Source organism: Perna viridis, chromosome 7 (assembly GCF_037379345.1).
Source record: "Perna viridis isolate PV_CMFRI_1.1 ecotype Kerala chromosome 7, ASM3737934v1, whole genome shotgun sequence".
Classification (NCBI taxonomy): Eukaryota; Metazoa; Mollusca; class Bivalvia; order Mytilida; family Mytilidae; genus Perna; species Perna viridis.
This window is the reverse complement of record NC_142451.1, coordinates 14,269,537-14,288,625: the sequence shown is the minus strand read 5'-3', so window position 1 is coordinate 14,288,625 and position 19,089 is coordinate 14,269,537. Positions and strand designations below refer to the sequence as shown.

At 31.4% G+C, this 19,089-nt stretch overlaps 1 protein-coding gene across 1 annotated transcript in view; it reads right to left on the bottom strand.

The window, feature by feature from the left end:
* Positions 1–2,963: 2,963 nt before the first annotated feature.
* The window catches only part of LOC148611429 (F-box/LRR-repeat protein 2-like), a 39,266-nt gene continuing 23,140 nt past the window's right edge, over positions 2,964–19,089 (bottom strand). The window contains exons 8-16 of the mRNA XM_088592045.1: positions 16,609–16,735; positions 14,974–15,048; positions 14,379–14,509; positions 13,160–13,220; positions 12,193–12,237; positions 11,453–11,509; positions 10,112–10,324; positions 5,699–9,074; positions 2,964–5,642 (exon numbers count right to left, since the gene is read on the bottom strand). Of these exons, the coding sequence (XP_088448171.1) occupies positions 8,967–9,074; positions 10,112–10,324; positions 11,453–11,509; positions 12,193–12,237; positions 13,160–13,220; positions 14,379–14,509; positions 14,974–15,048; positions 16,609–16,735 (817 nt within the window). The 3' untranslated portion in view covers positions 2,964–5,642; positions 5,699–8,966. The remainder of the gene's footprint in view (positions 5,643–5,698; positions 9,075–10,111; positions 10,325–11,452; positions 11,510–12,192; positions 12,238–13,159; positions 13,221–14,378; positions 14,510–14,973; positions 15,049–16,608; positions 16,736–19,089) is intronic.

Below are 19,089 nucleotides of genomic sequence, written 5' to 3'. Positions count from 1 at the left end.
AGATTGTTCGAATTTCACCGTAATAAAATTTCCGTTGAGATCATTTTCAGTAGCCTGGATGATTTCGTTTTCAGATATGACCATCGCGGAGATTTCGCTGAGTGAAAGAAATGTATCGATCTCTGGGGCGTATCGTTGGACATTTGACATTATCCGTCCTATTTCATCAAGTTAATTGCTTTTTTCTTTTAACAACACAATACCATGTCTATTTTGAAATGCTTTTATCTGACAATTTTATGCGAAGACTCTTGTAATGATGTTTCTAGTTTGACATTATTGTTACTTTAACCTCGGAAATGTTCTGCTTTATTTGTTCCTCCAGCATAGATAAAAAGGAGATATTTTCTTTTCTACCCTCAACAAGTGTATTAACTTTCTCTTTTAGTTTCTGGATGGATGATTTCAGTTTATTTACTTTGCTGAATTCTTTATGTCCTTTGATACTTTTTGGAGATGTTCTGTGCTTCAATAATTCGCATGTTCGCGTGGGATACAATAAAGACAGCAAAGACATTTGTGAATAGGACAGAAAAACTCGGCTTTTTCTCTCCATCGTGTTTTCCGCATGTTCTTCTCCGGGAGGTGACAAAAAGAGGTAGTTTAATATAGTTCGCTATTGGTGTTATTTCGTGGCTCATAGATGTCTGGGCTCTACTGTGATAAGTAACACAATCGTCGCAAAATGCTTGTTCGCATACTGTCCACCATTGGGAAGCCGAGACAGACGTGTGGACATCGCAAAGCATCTGAAGATACCATGAGTTAGACCTGGATCAACAGAGAATGTGTATATTTATTTGTGTTATTAAATTGTTGGGATGCAACTTTCTATTGATATATAAAGCAAAAAAATATCAACAAAGAAGTCTGCATGTGACAATTTTTTTACGCAACTATAGTTCTTCCTGTAAACAGATCTTTTTTGTGGAGAAAACTACATTACTCTCCCTCTGTAAGCAATAAAATCAAGAACGTTAACTCGTGCAAAATGCCAGATTCATTCACAATCTTCGTGATTTTATCTCAAAAGTGCAAATTTCAGTCTCATATGTATATTGGTTAATTTTATTTCACCATTTTTACTAACGAATACAAATAAATTTCATTCATAAAAAACATGTGGTTAATCAAAATCAAGTGTCACTGGAGTATGTTCGATATGAATAAGTTTTATCAAGTTATATTGCTTCATTGAATTTGTGACGTCATTCCGCCTGATGGTGGTAAAAGAAACGAGTGCAAAATATGTCGAAAAATACAATAGTAGTTATTGTGAAGACATAGCAAGTGGCAGTAAGTCGTTTTGAATTGTCACACGGTGAGCAGTTTGTTGAACAAAGTAATTGAACAATATAGAAAAAAATATTGGTGAAAAATAGATTGGGTATCAATGCCAAGAAATATAATACATACCGGTGGGTAGATAGAGATATATAATTAATTAATACACTTCATTATAGTGATAAACTCAGATAGAAATGGAATATGTATAGGTTATCATGAAAAGGATTAGGTACAGGGAAACAAATCCGATCCGTTGATCAAGGCAGTGGAATTGCATAGAGTGGATCGATCATTTGGGATAGGCGTGGTCAAGCACTTTAGGTAAGGGTAGATAAGCATATGAGAAAGGCGCGGTGAAATAATATGGCGTTTAATGTGATCAGTAGTTTCAGTAAATATGTCTCGTTAAACTGAACTATTCAGCAATGTAACTTCGTGGACTAAACCAACTATTAGGCGCACAATAAACGATATTAATACATTTGTGAAGCGCTAATCAAATATTCGTACCTACCGAAACTATTAATGATCGTGTCATATAGCAAGTACAGTTTGTAGATAGTGTAGTTTTATCTCCATCATTAATATATAGATAACTTTATTCAAGGCGAAATGTATGTGTATGCTTAGTGAAATAATTATGAGATATTAATCTTCAATTATTTTATTGATATATTATATCATGTTAACGTTTTAGATGAGATCAGATTTTATATTTTAGGTCCCTTCTCCTGGTTTCTTTTGAGAGGAAAGATCCCAGGCTTCTCCTACTAATTATATTTTAATTGTTATATGTTCCTGTTCGTTTCAATCTAAAGCCCCAGTTGATATCCTATTCAACCAGTTTTCTCCAATTTTACTCATCTTAGTTACAAAACTTAATGAAAATATATTTAATACAAAATGTATTTTACCATTGCCAAAATTGTATGTACAGTTCTGCCTTAAAAACCTGACAGAGGCTTATAAAGGGTGATTCAAGAATTTCTTAATCCCAAATATTATTTATTGCAAATCCTTCTGTAGGCCCCACAGACACTGTATTAAAAATAAAAGTGTAATTGAAAGTTGCCTATTGGAGATATTAACACTTAAATTTTGGTTCTGTTTTACTACAGAAAAAGTACAGGAAAACTTCCCGCCAGAAATTTTACACTATAACCAGTCAAAAACTATTTAATGATAAGTAGCAGATACAAAGACATGAACATAGTGATATTTTATACGACCTAACTAATGTATAATTCACAATTGAATGCACATTAATAGTTCTGAATTGCAATAACAGCAAATATTTTATGTTATAAGGGGCAATTTTTTTTTCTATGAGACCCGCCACTTGTTAGTAGTACGCCATTGCATGAAACATACAGAACAGAAACTGAGTTTTCAGAAAATAAACAGTAGTATTGGTGGATAGACACTACCATCTATTTATAGACATCCTTTGAAGATTGTTTACTGATTTACCTTGCAAAACTCTAAATAAATTATAGTTCCTAGAGTGCAGGCATACACAGAAGTAGCTTGAATCTACTAAAATGTCCTAGATAAAAATGATAAGAATTAGAGTATATAACCATGAATGCAACTGTACTAGTATTGGATACATAAGCTGAAGGTGAATTGTTTAATGGCAAATATATCAATGTATGTGAAGAAAAGCAACTAAGAACTAATATTTTATATTTTATATCACAATATGCTTAATATTAATGACACAATCTGTGATCATACATACAAAACCATGTTCTAGATATCATAACAGTTTGTGACCCTAAAGGACAAATGGGGTCAAAATATAACTAAGCAGAATAGTATGTCTGTTAAAGTGAAGAAACAGGAATATCAAACAGACAATAGGTCATATTATCTCTTGTTTATTTTTGCAATTGAATAAACTTTTTTTTTCATATTCCCAAGTTGGATAAATTTTTAAAAAGGGAAGTAACTCCCCAACAGCCTGATTATTGTCCGATGGGAGCAATGGACAGCATTAAACTTCAAAAACAAATATTGAATTAATTTGAGCTATGGTAAGTACTTGGATACTTTTAAAAATCTATTTCAAACCATTTAGGTACATATGAAAGTTTGTTTCAAAGAAAAATGCTCATACTTTCCCCTGTGACACCACCAACCAGGTTATTGTGTTGGTGGGTAACATCCATTTGATAAACTTGCTAAAATGGCTTGCATTCCGTTAATATGAAAAAGGACTATTCATTAAAGATTTTTTTTTTAAATTGAAACTAAAAATATGGTTTTAATGAATATCTTGCATTTAAAAGAAGTGCTAAATAGGAAAAAAATGTTTGAATTTGACAGCATTACACTAATTCTGTTATTAAAATGATTTGAGTTTACATCAAAAAGAATACAACTGACCAAAATGACCTAATTTCTGTGCAATTAATACATGATTCTAGATTTTTGAAAAATTATTTAAGGAATGACTGATATTTTTTCGGTCTATCTAGAAATAACCTCAATCATATGGTGCACACTAAAAAACATATGTAGCGGGTTATTTTAAAGTGTGTACTATGGGCATTGAGGTTATTTCAAATAGACTGAAAAAATATGACAATCCTTATAATTTAATTTAAGTATCAAAATTAAATTTTGATCAAATTTAGTCTACGAGATGATAAATGAAATTTTTGATCCAATCAGAAACCATATTACTTCTGAAATTAAATTATAACATAATAACACAATTATTGAATAAACCTTGAAATGTCCAAATAATCATTAGATTCTATTACAGACGTAAAAAACATTCTTTTAAAGAGATCTCTCCTGGCATGTTTTGCAGAAGATGAAAGACTTCAAGAATTTTGTCTCAACATATATAAGATTAGGCTTTAACCCAGCAACTAAATTAGCCACTTTATTTTTATTTAGAATATATTGCACATACTATTTAACTCACTTCAGTGACTAGCATGTAAATTTATCAAACAAAAATAATACTTCAAGCTCAAATATATCTCAAGGCATAATTACTAAATTTTGATATATTTTTTCATTTAAACAGGAAGGAAATTTTCAAACATATTTCAATATTTTTTGCCAGTACATCTAAGTGCAGAACAGCTTGAAAATATTTATGAGTTACAAACAAATAAATTCTGGGCTTATTTTCTTTTAAATCTTTTCTTATGAACTAATGCACGTTAACACTCTTTTGCAATGCACATTTTTAGTACATTGTTGATAACTTTGCAAAAACAAAAATTTAATACTTAGAAAAAAACCACATGCAAGGTATAGTATTCTTTCTATCATACATTTTACAATCACAATAGCTTTTTGAGTAAGAATTTATACTCGTTCATAAAGTATTAGCTAGATACAACTAGCTTTAGTGAGTGAATCTTCTGCCTGACAGTTTCACCAGAACTAATAATTGTTAAAACTGACTCCTAATTAAAAAGTCTTCAACAACAAGGCAATAATAAATACATAAAAATAACTTTAGGAAAGCATAAAATGTTAATATTGATATTGTTCATGTCTCACTAATTAACTACAACTTTTCTAATAGTCAGGCATGGTCATCCAGATCATAAAAGTAAGTTCACAGATAGCATACAGTGAACAATCATGTAGTATTCTAAAATGTCCTAAATTTAATTTCATGCACCGAAAACAATTCTTCAACAGTGATGTTTTTTGTTACAAGTTTAGATAAATTACAAAAATTATTGCGTAAAATAAATTTTTTTTTCTTGAAGGATAAAAAAAAATCTTTTTTACTTTTAAACAGGACATTAATTTGTCAAATAATTTTACCACTTAGAGAGAGTCAAGTGATCTTAATATCACACAAAGATCTACATTACATATGTTTGGATTAACAAATATATCTCACCATCATCATGTAGCATGCATGACATTTAAACAGAGTTGTACTAAGCTGAAAGAATCATCCATAAACAACTTTGTCAGTCTCTATCACCCTCTACTTTTAAAAATAAACATGATTTTGTTAAAAGCAACCATCCTAATTACATTACACACATCAAGTCTTTCAGAACTTCACAGCCAAAATATTACTCAATTCACAATATAGCGTACACACAGTGAGATAAATAAAAACACAAGTTATGTACAGAGGATTATATCAATGCAACTACACAAACAACCATTTACCCAATAACATGAGGCTCCTGTATAATCTCTTATATTAAAGCATGGTATGTTATTCCAACACAATTAGTTGTTCGCCTTAAACATGTAGCATTAACTGAGAAAGTAGTATTATTCATGGGGTATTTCTTGGGTAGACCAAACCAGGAAATCTGGTTCCAAACAAAAAGAAAATTCCCACTGATATATATTCTTAAAACCTCAAAATCTGGTTCCAAACAAAAAGAAAATTCCCACTGATATATATTCTTAAAACCTCAAAATCACAAATTCAAAATCCACGAACTTGTGTTTCTTCCATAATCCAAGATAATTGATATCCTCTAATTAAATACATTCATAGTACTTCATAGTTTAACAGGTATAGCAGATACAACATTAACCAATGGTAAATATTATAATGACATCTTGATTCATAGTATTGTATCGTACTGTAAAACGAGTCATATACATATTCAAATTTATGCAAATTTCTTATCAAAAAATGTTTTGAAAATTTGTTTACATGAAATTTTGCATGTTGGAACTGCAATTAATTATTAAGTGTTTTGTTAGTCTTAAATTCAGCAACTTTTCATTTTCCAGACTTTCTTTAAATCGTAAATATATCGTTTCAACTAGAAACCTTGATAGAGATATTGCTAATAATTATCCATGAATATACACTTATCTCATCTTATACTGAAGACAAGGAGAAATTAGATTTTTACTGGAAATGGAAGTATATGCAGCTGGGGAGACATAAACATGTGGAGAAAATGTCTGTGACAAAAGCAGATCAAAACTGGACAATTCATTCTGTCATAATTTAGAAAGTTAATATTACAATGCTACTAGTAGATTTCATATTCACATCAACAGCTACTGACAATTTGCAAATACAATAAACAAAGGTAACAGAGCAATTCCATATACATTTTCTTTTCTGGTACTTCATGTAACCACTAAATCAACAGGAAAATTATAACTTTGTTCGAACAAACATTTATATCTTAACCCAGTTCTCTTCTTTTAGAATAAAAAATCTCACTAAACTGCAAAATCAGAAAAAAAGACCATCATTCCATAAAATACTTTACATAAGCCATCGATGACCCACTTGAGAATACATTTAGATTTGTATGATCTATAAACTCTTTAAATACCACTATTGATGAAAATGTGAAAACAATTTTTTATGACAGTGTGACAAAAGTTTCATAGAAAATAATATAAAAAAAAACTTCAATTTAACCAGTTCTCTTCTTTAAATATACAAAAAAAATCATATTTAACTGCAAAATCAGAAAAAAGACCATCATTTCATTTTATATTTTACAAGATGAGTCAATTTATAGAACCTTCAACCTCAAATACATACAACCACCTTAATTATTTGGTAAGGTACAAAGATATGTTGCACAATTAAAAACTTGGGTGATTTTAAGCATATCAATACACTTATGTATTTGTGAGTATGCTTCCAGCATTGGAAACCCATCCTAATAATTCTAAGACACAAAATTAATGCACAAATATCAGGGAAGTACTTCATCTTCAATATTCCATTGAAACTTGGCTATTTTATGTTGATAGCCTGTGCATTGAAATTTAAGATGATTAGCAAAAAGCACAATTTTCTATTTCAAAAGTAAAATTCTAAGGATGAAAATGTCATTAAAAGTTACAGCTAAAGTGCTATGATTTTTCTTCTACATAAAGATAAAAATGTAATAAAATGCTGACAAAGTATCAATTGCACATCTAAAATGGTAGTGACTTGCTTCCTTCAATAATGATCACTGAAATACAAATTTAAAGGCAGTTATAAAAAAAATCCCCATAACTTGTGACTTATTTCCATGTGTTTACTAAAACTGCAAACCATATCACAGACATTATAAACTCTGGGTCAAGCTAACATTATGCTAGCATGAACTGACCTCACTTTATTAACTGTTTTTTCTTTTAAAATAAATTTATTCATCTCATCAGTAACAATCTTGTCCCATATTGTTTAAAAAATGTGTAGGTTTTTTTTCCTTGCTTTTACATGTATTGTTCATCAAAAAGTAAAAAAGGTTCTCAGCAAATCATTGCAAAAACAAAATACTCCATCTCCTAAAGAGCAGGGGTATAAATAGCAAAAACAAAGGTAATCAATATTCATATAGCATCAGAAACTAATACATACTGTTGTAAATTTAAATCACCTATTCTATAACCCAATCATTGTCTCCAAATTCATTTTGAATTGGAAGTTGAATAAAAAAAAGAAATGTAGAGAAAATTTATAATATTTTCTACAAGGTTTTGGAATAGAAATTCTAATTCTGGTTATCAATGACATGAGATTACAAACACAAAACCTCTGGCCTTTCCCAACTTTTCTCTACCTCACTCTTTCTTTAAACTGTACAGCATTCAAACTCATATAACCTATTTCAGTTTCTTGTCAAATGTTGTCATCACATACTTAAGAGTAATCATATTTCCTCATTCAGGATCCCTCCCTTCTAATGCAACTCTCTTCTTAAAATATTAGCTTATTTGCGTTCTGATGAAAGATTTTTTTTCAAAATAAGCTTTTTTCTTATGTAAAGGTATTTATTTGACACACAAACTCATGTCAAAATAATGACTGGAATCATCTAATGTTAGTCAGGAAAAGGTCCTGGTTCCAATAAACTAGAAAAACACTCACATCTGAGAATATTCCATACTATTTGTGATGCCAAACATTATTTAGAATTATTATGGAAGTTGAAAATATTCTCAAACCTAAGTCTTTTTTTCAGTTTTGTAGTGACCAGGTCAGATTTTTTTTCACTTCATTTGGCTAAAAAACATAAATTGCAACAGAAAAAAATACACAGGAGCTTTCTATTGTGGGACACTATCACTTTCACTTATAGAAATATCTAATTGAAATGAAATGTATCCCATAATGGAAAACACCCTCTGTGATATGGCTGGATACATTGTAACTGAACTAGTAAAAAATGGAACAAATGTTTCTTCTGGTCCCATACAGACAGTTCCACTGGTACATCATTTACTTATACATGTAGTATTATGATATGCATGGCTGCTCAATGTAAAATCTACAGCTCACATTGACACAAAACATTTATCATCTTATGCATACAGCTTTACAAAAAAATGTTCAGTCATGATCAGTGTTTTCATTTAGGTGCAATTTCATAAAACATTCAAAATCAGAGACTATTCAAAGTATTCCAATGCAAATCTTCAGCAATACTTCATCCACTATCATGGAACACCAGACTCTGGGGGTCATTAATTTGAGATTTTTTTTCATCTGAGAATATTCCAAGTTCCATGTAAAAAATTGGGATGATTCCATCATGGACAGTCAATGTTCTCCTAGATATAAAAGGATTTTTTTCCGAAGATTTTTAGGTAGTACTGTAAGTGTCAGATTGTGAATATTTTATGACATTGTCTCAGTACAGAGTAATAATGTGGTAATAATACTACACAGCAACATAGTAACATGTGACTAACAGGAAGTAAGATATAGATCAAAGAATTACACAGCATTTACAATAGCGTTGTCGTCCATTGCCAACAGATGGGGGTGGAGTTACTGGTGCAAAATATGCATGGACTTTAATGTTTGGTAACCTTGTCTGAAAAAGAGAGAAAATGAGTAGCATGAATACATATACAACAATAATATCATAAATCAACTGCCTTGTTTTAAGATCACAGACCCATAACCAGAAATTTGTAAGGTGATTGGAAAAAATGTTCCCAACTTGAAAAGTGCTGAGCCAATTTTATTTTTTATTATAAAGTTTTTAACACATTTACTTTCTTTCATGTCCTAATCCCTAAAATCTTCCTGTCCATAGGCCTGGATCACATCATCATTTCTCACTTTTAACTACAAGTATTAGAAATTCAATTTTCTTGTAAATTGCCAGGTCTTTACTGTTGTTGTAAAGACAAATTTTATTAGTAATACTGTGACAGATTTCATACATAACCATGGGAAATCTTATTACATACTCTATGATGATTTTGTTTTACTGATATTTCATAATACAATCTATTTACTAATGAACATACAATTATTTAACATCTCAAATCTTAAAACACTCTTTTTTTTATTTTAAAATCTTTGTGACTGCTACATTTATATACATGTATGAAGATCCCTATTCTTGTAATTAGCTGACTACTCTGATTACTGATTCCATATATGATGATCCAGTCAGGGTGATTACCTACTCATTTCTGACTACTTCCTCTGTATACACATATGAAGATTCCTGCTCTAGTGATAAATTGACTACATACTTCTGACTACTTATCAAATATCTGCTGATCCCAGTTCCAATGATTATCTAACTATTCTTTTTAATTTCTTCCATTGGACTTTTAATTCTTTACTTACCAACCCCGGCTATGGTGATTATCTGATATATCCCTTTTAATCACTTACTCTTAATTCCATGATGCCAAGCTAGGGTGATTACCTATCTAACTTCTTACTCTTAATTCCATGATGCAAAGCTAGGGTGATTACCTATCTAACTTCTTACTCTTAATTCCATGATGCAAAGCTAGGGTGATTACCTATCTAACTTCTTACTCTTAATCTCAAAATCTGATTACATTTTTGATATCCTGTTCTATTTTTGATGATTACCTGACTACTTACTCTTAATCTCCTGATGCCCGCTCTGGTGATTAACTGACAGTCATATAATTCTATCCTCTCAAGTCCCTGACATCCCATTAAATGTTCCAACGAAGCATCCGTAATAAGAGGACAGTTATCTAGTTCTAAGATTTTTAAGTGTTCTGTAGCACAGGCACTAGCTCCTATATGTCTGATACCTTCATCTGTTAGTAACTCACAGTGGGATAAACTCTGGAGAGGAAAAGTAATCAAATATTTAGATTATGAGTATTCATATATAATGTTTCAAGATCTAGGTGAAAGATAAGCATTAGGTTAATGAATATGGTGTAACTGGTGACAAGTAAGGTAAATCAGTTATTTTGTAATTAGTGTAAATTTTTTAAAAAAATTAACAAAACCCTGAATTAGACAGAAGCTGTATTTGAAAGTTTCAGCAAATTTCTTGCAGTGGACTTTAAACCTATATAATCCCATTCTCAGTCTGAAACACAAAGATTTGTTCTTACAATGAAGTTGGATTTTAACAGGACTCACAAATTTTGTCTTACATCTTTATCTTCAGGCCAAAATTAAACTTAAGTTTGTTTTCCCTTTGCTGCCCGGGTCTGAAAAAAAAGCCGCCAGGTCAAAAAATTATTTTCTGGAAAATCCCTTTTTTTCTCTTTCTTTTTGCTTTCGTAAATTCTGGAAAATGTGTCCCGTCATTGGTTCCAATACAGGAATTTATTGGAAGTCACTTCTGGCAGTAAGTAAAACACTTCACCTCAGGTGATTTTTTCCTTGTGTTCCAGCAATAAATATGAAGGATGATAAAATGCCAAAGCACAAAAATAATCACGAAAACAAAAAACAAAAAAAATTACCTGCCTGCCTGGTCTGTCTCAAAATCATGACCCGGACAAAGGGGAAACAAAGATTCTTTTAATAGTGGCCTCATATGTTAATTTGTATGTAACTATAGTCATTTCTGCATACAGGTCTGTTTTTTGTTGTTATTTTTTGTTGCTTGGAAAAACATACATTCATCTCCCACTTTAATCACCCAAATCAAGAACGATAACTCTTAAAAGCCAATTTCATACACATCTATATAATTCTTATCTCAAAAGTGCAATAACAGCCAACCAACTAAGACTGTTTATGTAGTCTATAATTGTTTCAGAATTGAAAACTAAAGTGAATTTTGTGGGCTTCTGACACGACTGACACGACTGACACACTTCCTGACTGATATATATACAGTTATTTAATTTTTTTTTTACACTTTCCAAGAATTTTAATTGGTTCATAAATCTTTTTCATATTTTTAGTGTTCTTGTCATATCAAGAATAAGTCAAAATAAGTGTAAATATTACCAAAGCACTAATCTTAGGACAAAACATAGCTAAATAATTCAGTGTTGTATCTGTTATCTGAAATGGAAAATACACAAATCAGCAATACAAGAATAATAAATATTTGTCTACAAAACACTTATACAAAAATTCAATTGTGCAAAAAAACATAACACTGCCTTATCTGCAGACGTGGTGATGTAATAACCTGGTCTGATCTTTGTCCTGATGAGGGATGAAAAGTTTGTATTGACTGACCTATTTTTACACAGTTACTGACTACAAATAAAAAAGTTAATGTACAACTAATTTTGTTACATTGTTTTTTTGTTTTTTCTTTGCACTCATTTTCTTTCCCTTTCAATCAATTTCTTATTGCATTTTTTCTCCCATTTTTTTCATTCTCAAGAGTGCCGCTAAAAAAATAGAAGACAAAAAATTACCACTTAACTGTTGGTGGTTTTAAATTTTTAAATGATGGGCTATGAAATGCACATAGACAATTCATGATTATTTCAAAGGCATTGAAATAGTCACAGGACTTGTTCTTAAACAATTCCACTGCCTTCCAATTCATAATTGTGCATCTTACAATGTACAGTTACATTTTGAAAAGTTAGTACTGGTAATTATCTTGCAACTGAAATATACCACAGCACTAACCCTGTGGGTTTTTTTTTAATGACAGTAAAATTTTATATGGCTACATGCAGAACAGGACTCATTTATTTTTTTTTAAATAAATGTCATGATTAATGTACCTGTATACATTCTTCCAGATCCATCTTTTCCAAATTACTGCAATTCTGAAGTAGAAAAACCAGAAACAAATCAAAAACTGTTGATGTAATAATAGTCAAGTGACATCTATAGAATGAATAATTGGGATGAGTGAATAACCAAAATACCATGAGTAGGGTAAAAGATTTATCACATGCAGGAGTCCTCTAACATTCTGAGCACACGTGATCATATTTTGGTTATTCGGAACAACTGATTCATCATGCTTTTCATCATACAGATTTCTTCAATGTGTTATTGTTATTTAACGCAATAATCAGATTTTAACATATGTATATGAAATTTCTTAATCAATTTTGAACTTAAATAATATGTTCATTACACTAAAAAAATATTTGAACATTTTGGCACGACAAAATCTAAGAGTTAAAACAAAAAAAATTTTTTTTTGGCAATATTTGCAATTCATTACATGGGAAAATGAAATATCTCACCTCTATCTACTTGTAGGCAAAAAGTATTACTGAATTATGGTACCTTCAAATAAAACTATACTTCCTTTGTTAGTTCATTTTTCAATTGTTCTTAATATGTTACTGTCATGATACTAAACAATATCAGCAATATCCAATGACAGCATTATGTCAAATCAACCGTGAAACTATCGATAAACAGAATAACATCAGTTTTGAACGCATAGACAGAATATCACAGCTTGCCCTGTTAAGCTCACTGTCATAATTTCTGTCTAGATTTTAAAAACTCCCATTATTCTGTATATTAAGTTCTACATTACACAGATTTTCTTCCTTTCTCCTTTGTGATAAAGAGTGTGATTTGATCAGGTTTTTTTCTGATCTCATATCGACATAACATGTCAAAATTCTGATAGAGGTGATAATATTCTCTCAAATGTTTAATCAGTCATGTTTTATATTAATTGTGTTAGAAAGTACACCAATTCTTGTTTGTAAATTCTATCTATACCCTTGCTAATGCCTGGAACCCATTATCTGTAAAATGCGAACAATCTGCAACTTCCAACGTCCTGAAAAATATCAATAATTACCTAATGAGTAATTACAGAGAGAAAAAAGTAGGTTTGTTTTTACCTGTTTTTGTCTCCCAATGTTCCAAAATTCAAAGGGGTATAACTCTTACAAAATTTAGTGAACCATGAATTCCTGGTAACTTGCACAATTAAATATCCTGTTATAACTACCTACAAAGTTTCATGAACTTGGTACAGTAGTTCCTGAGGAGTTGCATTTACTTAAGTTTGACAGACAGACAGGCAGGGCAAAAATATTTAGTTTTGGGAGACATTCTAACATACGTCTCAATAATAAAGACAGAATGTACCAGTAACAATAATAGATGTTTTTCACACTGCCAGCTCAAGTGCCTGATCAATTTTATTTATGTGGTATGAAGTAATCTTGTCTTTCTTAGTTTAATAAGTTTTTTAATTTAGCCTATGTACCAAAATCTAATAATAATACAGGCTAAGAAATATTCTTTACTTTCAAAGTAAATCCAATCAAAGTCATTGAAATTGATGGCATTGTAAACAAATCAAAATTTTTTCAGACTTAAGTGATAACATGTAACAAGTGGAGTTGTACCAACAACTTCCCAATCAATAAAGAAACTTCAAGCAACCATTTTTTGAAATGCTAAGGGTTCAACATTATCCATTTTGTTACAAACCAGTATATCAATTTATCATTAGCATTTTCTCTACAAATCTTTCCTTCCTTTTAATTTTTTTGGAAACTTTTGATCATGTTGATAATTGCCGGCAATTTCACTTCTACCTGCGTTATTGCCATTACACAGGATAATTTTCAGTTTTTGCCATCACATTCTGCTCAATCAGGTTTTGATGTGGACATAATTGGCTTAACTTTAAAATTCAATTACCACATAGCAGGTTATTTCTTAAGGTGTAAAATTTGGCAATTTTTAGACAAAAATGTAAAGAGAAGAGTCTGTCCAACGGAAGACTCCTCAAAAAGGGAGACAATTTGAGACTATCACCATTTTTTATTGCATTCATGGACAATATACTACAGATTATGACATTTGTCAACTAGAAGATCAACTTTCACAAAGGGAGACTACTGATATGAGATACAGACATCCTTGACAAAAAGAGACAATTTACTTAAGATTAAAGCGTCACTGACAAAGAGAGGTAACTTACGTGAGATTATGACATCCTTGACCAAGCGAGACTAGTGAGGCATCTGTCAGACGAGTACAATTAGAGAGACAAAGAAATAATATCTGATGACAGTGTTCGCCTATCTCCTGAACAGCTTCATCTGTTATATTCTGAAAGATAAGATAAAAATTAACAACCAGTAGTGACAAAATAAAAATGATTATTATTGTAACTTGTGTCATCATTTTAATAATAAAAAAAATAAGGAAGACCTCTTAGAAAAGTGTGTGTCTTCAAAAGTTTTTTAAGTACTGCATTTGAAGCAGTTTTTGGACCTAAATCACTAATAAGAATGTTGCATCTTAATGGCAAATAAAATGCTGTGGTAATGCACATGATGCTCCTGTCTCCTCTTGTTTGTTTCGAAGTCAAATAACTCCTGAACAATAAATCAGAAAACAGTAAAAAAAAAAAGAGCTTCCTTCCAGAATGAAATACATTGAACAAAAAAATTTTGAATCTGCAAAGTGATTATGAGTTATCCTGGATAGATGAACCAATGTACAGCAATAACAAGAAATAAAGTCCTTTACAAAATACACGTCAAACAGAACAAAACTAAAGTTCTACTTACAGTACAACTATGAAGATTAATCTTCTTTAACTTTTCACAGTTCCTGGCTATATGACCAATACCATCATCAGTCACCTATAAGAGTATTGGTGTGTACAAGTCAGTAGCATGATATTCAGCTGTACAAATGTTAACATTTCTTTTTACATAGGCAATGAATATGTATATATTTTCAGGAACTGAACATTCTAGCTATCACATATTTAAAATTCAATTTTGGATTAATCAAGAATTTCCTTTGTCAAGTTTAAGCTTATTTTCAAATGAAAATAATGTCAATTCTATAGCTTGAACCTAAAAAAAAAGTCAATTCTATAGCCTGAACCTAAAATAGTGTCAGTTCTATAGCCTGAACCTAAAATAGTGTCAATTCTATAGCCTGAACCTAAAATAGTGTCAATTCTATAGCCTGAACCTAAAATAACACAACCTATATCAAGTAACTCTATGAGCTGTAAGTCTGAAAGTTGTAACATTCCTACCTTTCCTATGTCAAAGCAATAAATATACATATGGAAAGATTATACCATTCTAACTTACCCATGAAATACCTTTGACTATGTAAATATCTTAATTCCCTTATTTCTATATTTTAGGAAAAACAGGATGTTAACCCTACCGCTGCACCTGATCCATGCTCCAGCTTTCATTTAATTTTGTTTTTTTGTATGTGTTATTATGGTTATTTCATGTTCTTTGTTTTGAGTGTCTATTTTCCCTGTACAGTCTTTATCTTTGGAATATATTCTTTTGAAAACCACTCAAATATTGCATCCCCTGATTACTCTTCAATGTGTCAAGTACTGATGTGAGTATGTAGATTATGATATCTTTAAATTAAATGTATCAAGCCTTTGCCTATGTAGGCAGACAGAATATGACTAGTTTACTTACCTGTGTTAAACCTTTGCCTATGTAGGCAGACAGAATATGACTAAATATCTTACTTGTTCAAACCTTTGCCTATGTAGGCAGACAGAATATATTTAAATATCTTACCTATGTCAAACCTTTGCTTATGTAGGCAGACAAAATATGACTAGATATCTTACCCGTGTCAAACCTTTGCCTATGTAGGCAGACAGAATATGATTAGATATCTTACCTGTGTCAAACCTTTGCCAATGTAGGCAGAGAGAATATGACTAGATATCTTACCTGTGTCAAACCTTTGTCTATGTAGACAGACAAAATATGACTAGATATCTTACCTGTGTCAAACCTTTGCCTATGTAGGCAGACAGAATATGACTAGATATCTTACCTGTGTCAAACCTTTGCCTATGTAGGCAGACAGAATATGATTAGATATCTTACCTGTGTCAAACCTTTGACTATGTAGGCAGACAAAATATGATTAGATATCTTACCTGTGTCAAACCTTTGCCTACGTAAGTATGAAGGTTATGACTAGATATATTACCTGTGTCAAATCTTTGCCTATGTAGGCAGACAGAATATGATTAGTTATCTTACCTGTGTCAAACCTTTGCCTATGTAGGCAGACAGAATATGATTAGATATCTTACCTGTGTCAAACCTTTGACTATGTAGGCAGACAGAATAGGATTAGTTATCTTACCTGTGTCAAACCTTTGCCTATGTAGGCAGACAGAATATGATTAGATATCTTACCTGTGTCAAACCTTTGCCTATGTAGGTATGAAGGTTATGACATCCTTTACTTAGGGCTTCTAAACCATCATTAGTAATTTTGGTACACCATGATATATTCACAAAATGCAAGTTATGGCATCCATCACTGAAAACCAAATTAAAAATATGTGAGTTCATCAAAACTTAAAATACTGTGCACAATCTCAAAAAGAGACACAAAAGCTTCATTAAGACATGGAACATGTACCATCATTTAATGTTAGATTACTTCTCATTATTTTCTTCATGAACATCAACAAAAATATCAAATCTTCTCAAAATGTCATCAAAATCAATTTACCTTCAAAGATAAAACATCTAAACTGAATTATCTCAGTTAGCACAAATCTGACAATAATTATGTTTATACACATCTGCATATGAAGCCTTATCTTCCTACAAACAAAAGACAGACAGACAGACATACAAAATGATTACTATTAACACATAAAACTTTGTGGTGGTTGGATATACCTTAGTAATGAATTTGCTTTCTTTTTTTTCAAAATTAAATGAAAGATATAAAAACTTGTACAATATTTTTTATTATGTCACTGAGACAAATGATTATAGGCTTCAGTTATGACAAATATATGGAGGAAGTTGCAAGATGACTAATCTGTAAATCAAGATCCCGGCTGGCCATAAAAAGTGTATTGAATGTCAATTGAGACACCATTATCAATTTGTCAATTGATTAGGATGTTCATCCTTGGCTTTCTGCAGTATATATCTCATTCTATAATAACAATAAACATAAAGAAGTATGACATCTTGGTGAACCCTTTCCAAAAGATTATTGCTTTTCAAAGTTTAAAGGCATTCTATAAAGTCTAAATATAAAATTGCCAATCAATATCAAACTATACTTAATGCCTCAAAGTAAATCAATAAATTAATGAAATTTCATGACAAGGCAAAATGTGTTAAATTGTAAATGTTTGATGACTGGAATATAGAAACAACTGCTCCGTGAACCTGTGTAAATGGAACTGATTTAACTAGAAATGCAGTAACCTGTCTAAACAGAACCAAAAGTAAGCAAGTAACCTGTCTGAATTAAACACATTGTAAACAGGAACCCTGTTCAAACAGAACCCTGGGTAAACATGTGACCTGTGTAATCAGATCTCAAAGTAAACAGGAAGACCTTCCAAACTGGTCCCTGAGTGAACATGTGACCTGTGTAATCAGATCCCAAAGTAAACAGGAACCCTGCTCATGCAGAAATCATGTAGGAAACCCTAAAAGTCATTCAAATGGACGAACAAAATAGAAGGTGCACAAAGGCATCACATGATAAAGAATGTGTAAGTTTCATCAAATTCCACTCAACAGTTTTAGAAAAGATGCAGATGAGAACATGGTCCCTGATTGGTCGACCAATGACAAAGTCCATGGTTTACATCAGGAAACCCCTTGAAGTCATTCAGAGGGAAAACCTAATAGGTGCACAATGACATCATGTGATAAATCAATGGATGAAAAGACAAACAGACAGACAGTATGCTCATAACGTAGTCAACGGAACCATGCAAAAATGTTTGAGTTATCAGGGGTTCGAGTAATCCAAGGTCGAGTATAACCTAGAAATAGTTTGGTCGATGATTGTTTCTGTATTTACATTATTTGTTGTGTTCAAGTAATCCGAGGTCGAGTATACCTTGAAATTGTTTGGTCAACGATTGTTTCTGTATTTACATTATTTGTTGTGTTGGAGTAATTCGAGGTCGAGTATACCCTGAAATAGTTTGGTCAATGATTGTTTCTGTATCTACATTATTTGTTGCGTTCGAGTAATCAGAGGTCGAGTATACCCTGAAATAGTTTGGTCAATGATTGTTTCTATATCTACATTATTTGTTGTGCTTATGCATGTACTTCACTTTAAAAATCAATTTCAAAAGTTACTAATCATTATTAAAACATATTTCAATCATGGTTTGTAATAAAGCAATCAGTTTCCTGACTAATTAGGTGACTTCGAGACATTGGGGTTAATTAACCTCGAAGTACTATCAAAGGAACTGATTACCTCAAGTTATCCGAGGTTTCGATTCACCCGAGTTCGAGTCATCCCAGGTAAAATTGCATTCGAGTGAGGGAAATTTTACTGGGACTTTGTATTTAGTTCGAGTAATCCAATATTTCAACTAATTCAAGTTTGAAACATCAAGGTTCAACTATACTGTGAATGTATTTCAATTCATGGATACCAATTTGCAAGGATTAGGGAACATACACTAATTAGTGGATTCTTGAATCCGTGGTTTTGATCTTTTCAGTATACACCTCAATGGGAATCCTCTTATGTTGGGAACCAAATTTCATTGTCAAACTGTAACCAATGAAAACCACGAAAATTGGCACCCCGCAAACAATAGTACTTTCACGGTACTTCCTGCTTTTCAAGTTCACCTGTCTAATCAAAACCAAGAGTAGACAAGTTACCTGTCTAAA